This window comes from Hypomesus nipponensis, chromosome 22 (assembly GCF_054491055.1).
Source record: "Hypomesus nipponensis isolate SF chromosome 22, ASM5449105v1, whole genome shotgun sequence".
NCBI classification, from domain to species: Eukaryota; Metazoa; Chordata; class Actinopteri; order Osmeriformes; family Osmeridae; genus Hypomesus; species Hypomesus nipponensis.
The window spans coordinates 2,916,740-2,927,024 of NC_140382.1; the positions used below are offsets into that span (position 1 = coordinate 2,916,740).

The 10,285-nt window shown below is 40.7% G+C and overlaps 1 protein-coding gene across 1 annotated transcript; it reads left to right on the top strand.

Moving 5' to 3' along the window:
* Positions 1-580: 580 nt before the first annotated feature.
* On the top strand, positions 581-7,188 carry LOC146235994 (uncharacterized). Its single transcript, XM_084686968.1, is given in 13 exon segments — positions 581-754; positions 1,146-1,360; positions 3,902-4,029; positions 4,151-4,388; positions 4,641-4,855; positions 4,858-4,910; positions 5,001-5,178; positions 5,325-5,401; positions 5,506-5,686; positions 5,959-6,207; positions 6,346-6,517; positions 6,604-6,752; positions 6,896-7,188. Coding segments are annotated over 13 exon segments (2,208 nt in total). The 3' UTR covers positions 7,075-7,188.
* Positions 7,189-10,285: the final 3,097 nt, after the last annotated feature.

Genomic DNA, 10,285 nt, shown 5'->3' on the forward strand with positions numbered 1-10,285 from the left:
CACAAACAGCCAAACCAGGGTTGGGGTACAGTAACGCTAACGCTAAGTGTTTACTGCAGCTGGCGGTAATCCTACGAACAAATACTTTGTAACTGGAAAGTTTTTACTTTAATTGACGATATTGAACACATGTAAAGTAACTTGTCTTTACTCTAAATATCTTCTCCGTTTTCAAGTTGAAGTAGTAGATCTACTTATGTAGGAAATCTTCAATTGCATCCTCTCTCTGGGTTCCCGCCTTCGGTTATTATTCAAGCCTACGGTGTTAATACCACTTTGACACACTTGCAAGAAATGATCCGCTGGTTAGATGTAGCATGATCTTGTTATTTACGTATAAAAAACTCACCAGGGACAACGACAACATCGGCAACCCTGCACTATGTATTATTATTTTGATGTCATCTTAAATGAAGTGTCTGTTTCGGGTGAAGATGGCGTCGTAGTTCCAGGAGGCTCCGGTGATACTTTTCAGTTATCCGATTACTTAACACATTTGCGTTGCATAATTGTCATTTTTGGCGGTGGGAGTAACTCTGTAATGAGTTTGGACAACTATTTCTTTAAAAAAACCGACTACATGACCAGATCCAGGCCGAAAAAGAAGCTCACGGAGCAGAGCGGGGAAGCTAACGCCGTGGAAATGGCCAAGGGTGAAGATGCTAGCTGCAGCAGCACTGACACAGATATTTTCCAAGCAATGGATAAACTATCTGAAAACATCACCAAAGTCATCGACGCTAAAATAAACACGGTGCTTGCGGCTATAAAAGACCAAACAACCCAAATTCAGGCTCGGGATCCCGAGTCGGCGAGGCGGAAGATAGAATTGCTGGCATAGAAACCACAACGGAGTCGTTGCAGGCCAAAGTCACAAGTCTGGAAAAACAAGTGAGCGGCATGTTGCAGCACATTGATGACTTGGATAATCGTGGGCGCAGATGTAATATTCGGGTTGTGGGACTGGGTGAAGGTACGGAGGGAGCTGATCCTGTGCGTTACATGGAAAAGTGGATACCTGATTATCTTAAACTGACATCCAAAGGAGGACGGGTTAAACTGGACCGCGCGCACCGCTCCCTGGCGCCCAAGCCCGGCCCCAACCAAAGACCGAGACCCATAATTCTAAAGTTCCACAACTTCAGCGACAAGCAACGGCAGCCCGCCGTCTCGGAGTGGACCCGGACCAGCCCGCGCGCACTGGACCACGCATCTCTTTCTTCAACGACTACTCGGCAGCAGTAGTCAGGAAGCGCAAGGCATTTGATTCTGTGAAAGAGCAATTGAAGAAGATGGGAATCGTCTACGCATTGATCTACCCCGCCACGCTGAAGTGGACGGTCAACGGGACGGAGAAGAGGTTTGACACACCGGAGGCTGCTGCGGCGTTTGTTGACTCACTCGGTTAAGATGACAGGCTCTTCAACATTCTGACGGAAACGTGCTCTCTTTCCCCGTCCTACGCTCTGATTATTGGACTGATATAACAGTATGTAAGTACTCATGTGGCCATGTTTTCGACATTTTTTATTTTTTATCTTATTTCTTTATAACGCACAATGTGGACTAAAGTTACATCACTGTGTGAGGAATGGGACTTGCGTTTATTCTATGGTTAGGCGCGAGATTGCGCAAGGTGGAGCCGTCGGCTTTTGGCTGAGAGCAAAAGAAGGATTGTTATTCCCTGCATAGTAGGGATTTCCCCCTTTCTTTATGGGGTTTGTTCTGTATGTGTTGTGTGTTTGTACCGTTTCTATGCAGCTCAGTCTTTTTTATTTTTCAGTTATTTAAAGGGAGTGTGCCAAGGTATTACAATAGGAATTTGAAGTAATGGCAAATAAACTACGGGTTTGCACCTGGAATACACGAGGGATTCATAATCCCATAAAACGTAGAAAAGTACTTACCTTCTTAAAAAGTGAAAATATAGATATTGCACTGGTGCAAGAAACCCACCTTGATGACACAGCATTTAAAATTACAACAGGGTATGTTTGGACAAGTATATTTTTCGTCTTTTACAACCAGAAGCAGGGGTGTTGCTATACTTATTAGACGTACTTTGCCCTTTAAAATGGTGAAATGCCTCAAAGATAAAAATGGTCGTTATGTTATAATTAAAGGTAGTTTACAAGGACAAGAGATTTTAATAATGAATGTTTATTATCCACCTGCTCACCCATTAGACTTTATCACTAAAGTGTTTGTGGACCTTGCAGAAATGAGAGCCGATACAGTAATTGTGGGTGGTGATTTTAATTGTATGTTAAATCCACTCATAGATAGGTTTCCTCATAGTGCTAAGGCTCCTTCTCCCCAAGCAAAAGCTCTCACTGCAATTTGTAACGATCTTGGATTTGATGATGTCTGGAGAAGTCTCCACTCTGCTATCAAAGAATATACTTTCTTTTCTGCACCTCATGGTTGTCAGACCAGAATTGACAATTTTTTTCTGCCAAGAGTTCAATTGCAGTTAGTTTTAACTTGTTACATAGGTAATATTGTTATATCTGATCATGCAAGTGTGGTTATGGATATAAAACTTCCAGTTTCGTCATCAGTCTCGACAATGGCGACTTAACACTGTTATTCTTACAGATAATATTTTTAGATCCCACTTTTCCACTGAATTTAAAGCTTTTCTTTCTATTAATTCACAATCAACAGATAATCCCTCACTTTTATGGGAAACCTGCAAAGCATATGCAAGAGGTTTGATCATATCATTTTCTGCCACTAAGAGGCGCCAAAACGTAGAGAAGCAAAAATCTCTAGAGGCTAAATTATCAGTTAAAGGAGACATGACATGAAAACTTTGTTTTATGAGGTTATTTAACATTAATATGAGTTCCCCTAGCCTGCCTTTGGTCCCCCAGTGGCTAGAATTTTCGATAAGTGTAAACCAAGCCCTGCGTGTTCTTCTCCGCCTTTGACAAAATGAAGGCTCAATTGCTCTGTTTGAAAATCTCCCCCTAGTGACGTAGATAGGGGGAAGGTTACCTCCCCTCTCTGCTTTGCCCGCCCAGATCATCTGGCCCGCCCATGAAAAACTGAGCTCCCTCTGTGCAGGGGCAAGTGCGATATCGGTTTTTCCTGGAGAGACATAATGGCGAGCAAACAAACGATGCATAAAAGTTGCTCAGTGCTTGGATGTACAAATGCAAGCACAAATCTTTTTTTAGTTCCTTCATCCGAGCCTCTGCACAGCCACTATCTCAATTTTATTTTCGCTGGAAATGCGCCAACACCAATTCCCAAAGTTTTGCATGTCTGGGCCAAACATTTCAGCGACAACTGTTTCCACAACTCGGGACAATACAAAGCTGGCTTTGCTGGCCGTCTGCAATTGAAGACTGGATCAGGTCCAGCTCCAAACCTCGGACAAGTAAGTCAACTTACACTACATAATTGTGTTGCTTTACTGTATATGTTTACCTAGCTTGTTACCCTTCGAATGTGGCTGTAACATCAGCTCTGCAGCTAGCAGCTAACAGCCCAGTTACTGTTGCTAATGTAAAGGTACTGTAGATAGCATCAAATACTGTATTTTCCTGAATCAAAATCAGTCTGGATTATACATCTCACAAGTTGCAGTGGACTATAAGCCACAGGACCAGGCAAACTATCCAAAAAAGAGCAATTTAAAGTCCGGAAAATATGTGTGTGAATACACACTGTAATGCGATTGTTGTACCCTTCTTTGTTATTTGGATAGCCGTTCTGCTGTTGTTGTAATGGCGCATGCGATATCCGCCATTCCCCTCATTGAAATGACTGAGTGTGCACCTTTGCAAACCAGGGTGATCAGATGAGACAAAACATGCTTAGCTTCTATATTCTTGCACCTGGAATACATACAAAGTATTACATTGATTACTAATTTGTACTTGTCTCTACACAGGCCAGCACATCGAGTTGCTTCCAATCAACTGCCTCTCTCACAGGCCTGCCAGACAGACCACCTGGAAACACGTACTGTAGGCACGCAGCTATCCTTGAAGACTCTGCAGTCCCACTTTAGAAGTATTGGTATGTACTTTCCACCTTCAGTAAATGTCCTTTTGATATAGTTAGTATCTGGCATTTCTCTTAGCTTTCATTGTGTGTTGTTTCATTAGACTTTCCCTATTAAAAATTATTTTGTTCACAGGTGTCCAGGCAACTGTCTGCTGCAAAGATGTTGGTGTTGGGACTTCCAATGCAGACCCTTTGTGCCTGTCATCGACACCTATAAAGAGACCACACAAAAGACCTCGTCTAGACCTCGATGAAGAGCTGGAGGACAATCCATTGGAGGGTAGCTCTTTGGTAGAAGCTTCAAAGGGACAGGATTCCACTTATGATCCTGCAGACTACATCACAACATCGTTAGACTCTACACAAAAGTCGTAAGTTACTGTCTAGTGTCAAGATACATGTTTGCATCTAGATAATTTTTTTTAAATTGTTAATTTCTACAAATGGTGTGGCATTCTAAAATAAAGTATTAGTCTCAGGGAGACTTTTGTATAGCATTACTTAGGATGGTTTATGTGCAAAAAGATGTTTAAACCAGCTGCAAACAGGGTGATAGTTCAGTACAGATGAAAGCTCAATCGGTTTAACTCAATGAGTTTTCCTTTCTTTGTTGTTTGATATAGAGAAGCTTCAGCCACTACCACCCACAACATCAAAAAGTACATAGTGTACGAGAACTGCATCATGGAGCTGTTTAATGGCTGTCCAGTCTGCACGCGGACATGTGATGTGAGAACCCAAAGGCTGGGGACATTCCTGTCTGTGAAGCAGCGGTGCCCTCATTGCACATTTAGAAGACACTGGAATAGCCAGCCTATCCTTGGGAGCACGCCAGCTGGCACCTTTCTGCCGCCGTGTACCTGAGTGGTGCATCTTTCATACAAATTGAAAAGGTAAATGATGTACAACTGTAGTTACCTTGACTGTGAATTACTTCAATTTAGATCAAGTTATATGTATTATTTTGCCCCTCACACCAACAGGTCTTCAAGGCAATGAAGCTACAGGTGTTTTTTTATGAAACATTTCGCCGCCATGCCAGAGCTTTCATTGAACTGGCAGTTATTCACCACTGGAAAGTCACACAGGATTTGTATCTTCAGCGACTAAGTGTGGAAGAAAAAGTAATACTTGGCGGTGACATGAGAGCTGACTCTCCAGGTATTGATACTTTACTATAACAATGTTTTTTATATAGGGGTAAGATGTTTGAAGTTAAAAGGAGTGATGTAAATACAATGCCAGACATAATACCAAAGTATTGAATAGTGAACTGATTACTAATGTAACAATTTGAACAAAAACAGGCCACTCTGCAAAGTATGGGAGTTATACAATGATGGATCTCCCTACTAACACCGTTGTGGACATTCAGTTGGTTCAGGTGAGTTTTCAAAATGTATTTCGTAAAGGGGTTATTGGTTGTTTTTTGAAAATCAAAGTCCCTAATGTATTTTCTTTTAATATATTGTTTTTCTGTGTTAACAGAGCAACGAGGTTGGTGGTAGCTACCATATGGAAAAAGAGGGCCTGACGAGGAGTCTAGCATTACTCGAGTCGCGTGGCGTCAACTTTGATTGCATTGTCACTGATCGTCATCCACAAGTGCAGAAGTTCCTCAGGGAGAGAACCATAACCCATTACTACGATGTCTGGCACATGGCCAAAGGTATATTGTGTTTTCAAATATGGAATCTGATTGATGTCCAAAGTCCATTAGAGCATACCAAATATATCATTTTTGCTGATATCCCTGTGGTGAGAAGGACCTGATGTTTTGATTTTTTTGAAGCTTGCTTAAAGCTCCCATATTAGGAAAAGACTTGTCCTAACTTAGAAATTGTGACACTATGAGTACATTGTACTAAATACTTTGAAATTGTTAATGAAATGAAGTTTGAGTATCCTAAGTAAGTGGAATGTATTTTGCTTTCATTGTAGGAATTTCTAAGAAACTGGATGCAATCAGTAAGCTGAAAGACTGTGAGAAACTCAAGAAGTGGATGAAAAGCATCAACAACCACATATACTGGACTGCAGCTGGCTCAACCTCAGGGCCAGAGAGAATCGCAAAGTGGACTGCGATCCTGAACCATGTGCAAGATATCCACACACATGAGGATCCTCTTTATCCCAAGTGCGAGCATGCAATCCGCAAGACAACTGACAAGAGTAAATGGCTCCAAGCAGGTATATCGTAAAAATACAGGATACATTTTAAACAGACAACTACACATTGCTATTTGGTCACTTTCAGAAATGTACCATAGATCATTGTTGTCATTTTCTGTACTGTTTTCTAAGAGGATTATTTCTAATTGTCTGCAGAAACTACAGCTTTCTACAAGTTGGACAAGTTGCTGACCAACAAAAGAACGCTGAAGGATGTTGCAAAACTTAGCCCCCACCACCAAACGTCATCGTTGGAGGCTTACCATGCCGTCATCCTTCGTTTTGCCCCAAAGAATGTTGTCTTTCCCTTTATTGGAATGCTGTGCAGGTAAAAACATTTTTTTTTACTCAATACCTTTGGTAATTGTACCCTAAAATATCTAAATATGAACATGTTTCATCTTGTACTTCCAGATTATACCTGGCTGCTATGCATTACAATGAAAATGCAAACGGACTACAGGCCAAAACTAAGGAAGGTGTACCTCTCTTTAGAATCTCCTTTCCAAAGGCTAGGAAGGGAGAGTGCAAAGCTAAACCTCAAAAGACACAGCCGACCTTTGGTAAAGCTTCAAATCAATTCAAACAACACATATTTTGGAATTATAAAATGTATTTCTCTTGATAATCAATCTAATAAAAAATAATCTAACAAAAACATAACCATTTCAAAAACTGATAATAATTGTGCTTGTGTTTGATACAGGTTATGTTGCTGACATGATGGACCTCCTTTTTGACAAAGTCTTTGTCAATCCTACGCCATACACTGATGCGATGTTGGCCATCCCTGTCCCAGAGCACCTATCAGCACATTATGAGAAGCCAGACAAGGAGGAGGTCATTGCTAGCTATGTTTCAAGGTTCAAACGGGGGGGTGTTTAAACCCTACGTAGTGGCCTTCATCATCCGGAAACTCTGAGCGGATGCGCAGGACCACACAAGCTGGAATAACGACCCGGATTCTGCTTCCAAGGAGGCCCCAGCACCAACTCGCAATTGAACGATAGGAGAGATACCTGTAACGCCTGAAGAATTTATGCAAATATTTAGTTCTGCTGAGATTTCTCATTGTTGGTGTTATCAAAATAATATTCATATGCTCCTATGGCTAAACTTCAATGCTTGTCTTGTAATCATTTTCTGATCAATCTGGAAATTGTCTACACTATTGAATGAATATTAGGCACAAGATTTGTTGGTGTAATAAACAGTCAAGACTCTAGAAAATACTTATTTATTAACTTTTGTAACAAAGCACAACTTACTTGTGTATTCCTCTCATAGTTAAAGGACCATAGTCAGCTCTGTGTATTTGGCTAGCATTCTGCAAAGAGTAGACATTGAGGCAGACAGGCTCAAATCCAGGATGGTCAACCATACATGTGAGCTGTTCTTCGACCTCCCGTAGTCTTCTAGTAACCTAATTAGAATTAGAAATGGTAGGTGTCAGTATAAGTAGTTGTCAAATGAAGAGACAAAGTCGTTTCCTATTTAGTGGTGAGAATGGTACCTGAGGTATCTCCAAGCAGCAAATGTTCTCTGATTCTGTAGGCATGGTAGCACATTTTCCACAACGGCACCTATCCAAATATATACATGTAATAATGGCTGACTAATATAGTGGCGCTGATATTTTATTTATATATGGCAGGTATTGAGTAGTGGTAAATCTTCAGGAGTAAATCATGGATTACGTGTAACATTACTTGAATATTACTGGTCATGGAGAACGTTGTCATTAAGCTACAAAGATTACTGATATGACTGAAATACATGCCAATACAGCTTTGGAACGATAGCAAATCAGAGCAGCATGAAAAGCCAACAAAGTAGGCTAGTGTTAGCTACATGATAATAAGTGTAACAGCATACATAAACAAACAAACTAAAGTACCGTATCTAGACACCATTTTTAAAACTAACCATCCGGAAACGTCCTGCTGTAGCCGCTGACTTGCAGCTTCTTCAGGTGCTTCTCCATCTTCAGGTGCATCTGGATCAGATTCTGGGTCAAACTGGAAAGCTTGAACGACTGCGTTTCTACGAGCCATTGCGATAGGCCTACATCCACTGTAAACATTAGCGCATGGTACCTGTCCGCAATCTGGTCAATGCCACACCCCAACCCTCCATCTTGCCCGCCCCTCCGCTTCTCATTAGCATTTAAAGCTACAGACACCAAAACAGCTCGTTCTGAGGAAAGCTCATTGTGGGACTACTCGTTGTGGCTATAATTCTGCACCAGGGCTGAATTTCGGGAAAAAGACTTCAGATACAGTATTAGGGGACCACTAAGGCCTATATAAAAGCATCCAAAAACAGCATGTCATGTCTCCTTTAAAGAAAAAGCTTATATCAGTTCACCAACTCCTATTTTGTGAAAAGAAATATCTGCTCTCAGATCAGCTATAAATTGTCACCTTACTAAAGAGGCAGAAAAAAACATTAGATATACCAAACTGAGGTTTTATGAGCACGGTGACAAACCAGGGAAGTGTCTTGCATACCTTGCTAAAAAAAGAGTAGAATCCCAGTCTATAGCAGCAATTATGAAGGACGATGGCATTAGAGTGTATGAAAATAAATTGATAAATGACTGCTTTAAGGAATATAATACAAATGTATACGCCTCAGAACAGACAAATGATGCACCTCAACTAATGGAAGGCTTTTTTACACAGATCGATCTCCCAACAATATCAGAAGAACAAAAATGTTTACTAGATGGTCCAATCACTAGAGATGAAGTACTGAATGCTATTAAAAACCTCCAGAGTGGGAAATCACCAGGGCCTGACGGGTTCGGTTCCGAATATTATAAGGAGTTTAAAGACCTGCTTATAGGACCACTACTCCAAATGTTTAATGATTCGTTTTCAAATACAGAATTACCACAAACTCTTAAGGAGGCTAACATATCACTTTTATTGAAAAAGGGGAAGTGTCCTGAGTCCTGCTCCTCCTATGGACCCATAGCCCTCTTGAATGTAGATCGAAAGTTGCTTTCTAAAATACTAGCCACTCGTCTAGAGGATATTTTGCCCACCCTAATTAAAGAAGACCAAACTGGTTTTTATAAAAGGCAGGAATTCCACTAATAATATTAGACGTCTTTTCAATGTTATCCAGGCCTTTGAACAAAAATCCATGACCGGTCTTGTGCTTTCTCTGGACGCGGAGAAAGCATTTGACCGAGTTGAATGGTCATTCTTATTTTACACATTAGAACAATTTGGACTTGGTAGTAATTTTATAAAATGGGTTAGAATTCTATACAGTGACCCTCAAACTGCAGTTTTAACTAATGGGTTAAGATCTAAATGCTTTCCTACACATAGAGGTACAAGACAGGGTTGTCCCTTGTCTCCTCTCCTGTTTGCCCTGGCCATAGAGCCTCTGGCTGTGGCCATTAGAATGGATCCCTCTATATATGGCTTACGGGTTGGGGAAAGATGTCATAAAATAACTCTGTATGCTGATGACGTCCTTGTGTTTTTATGTCACTCTGAGACCTCAGTTCCGGCCCTTCTTAAGATGATTAACATATTTAGTAAATGTTCTGGATATAAGATTAATTTAAACAAATCAGAGGCTATGCCCTTAGGGAATCTTAAAACAATACCTAATACTATACCACTCTTTCCTTTAAAATGGTCGCCCTCTGGTTTTGTCTATTTAGGTATTTTTATCACCCCATCATTTAGTCAGATGTACAAATCCAACTTTGTCCCATTATTTGGGAAAATAAAACAAGATCTAGAACGTTGGAACTCACTCCCTGTTTCTTGGTTAGGAAGAATAGCTCTGATTAAAATGAATGTGTTACCCAGATTAATTTATCCCGTTCAAATGATTCCTATACTGTTTTCGAATAGGGCCTTAAAAGATTTGAATAGCTGGCTCAGTTCATTTATTTGGAGTAAACGCAGACCTAGGTTAAAAATGGCAGTTTTGCAGCTGCCAAGTTCCATGGGTGGCCTTGATTTGCCAAACGTTAAAATATATCAGCTTAGTGCTCATTTGAGGTTTATATCTGAGTGGTTAAAGAATTCGACATCTTCTATCTGGCTAGACATTGAATCATCTTTGTCAA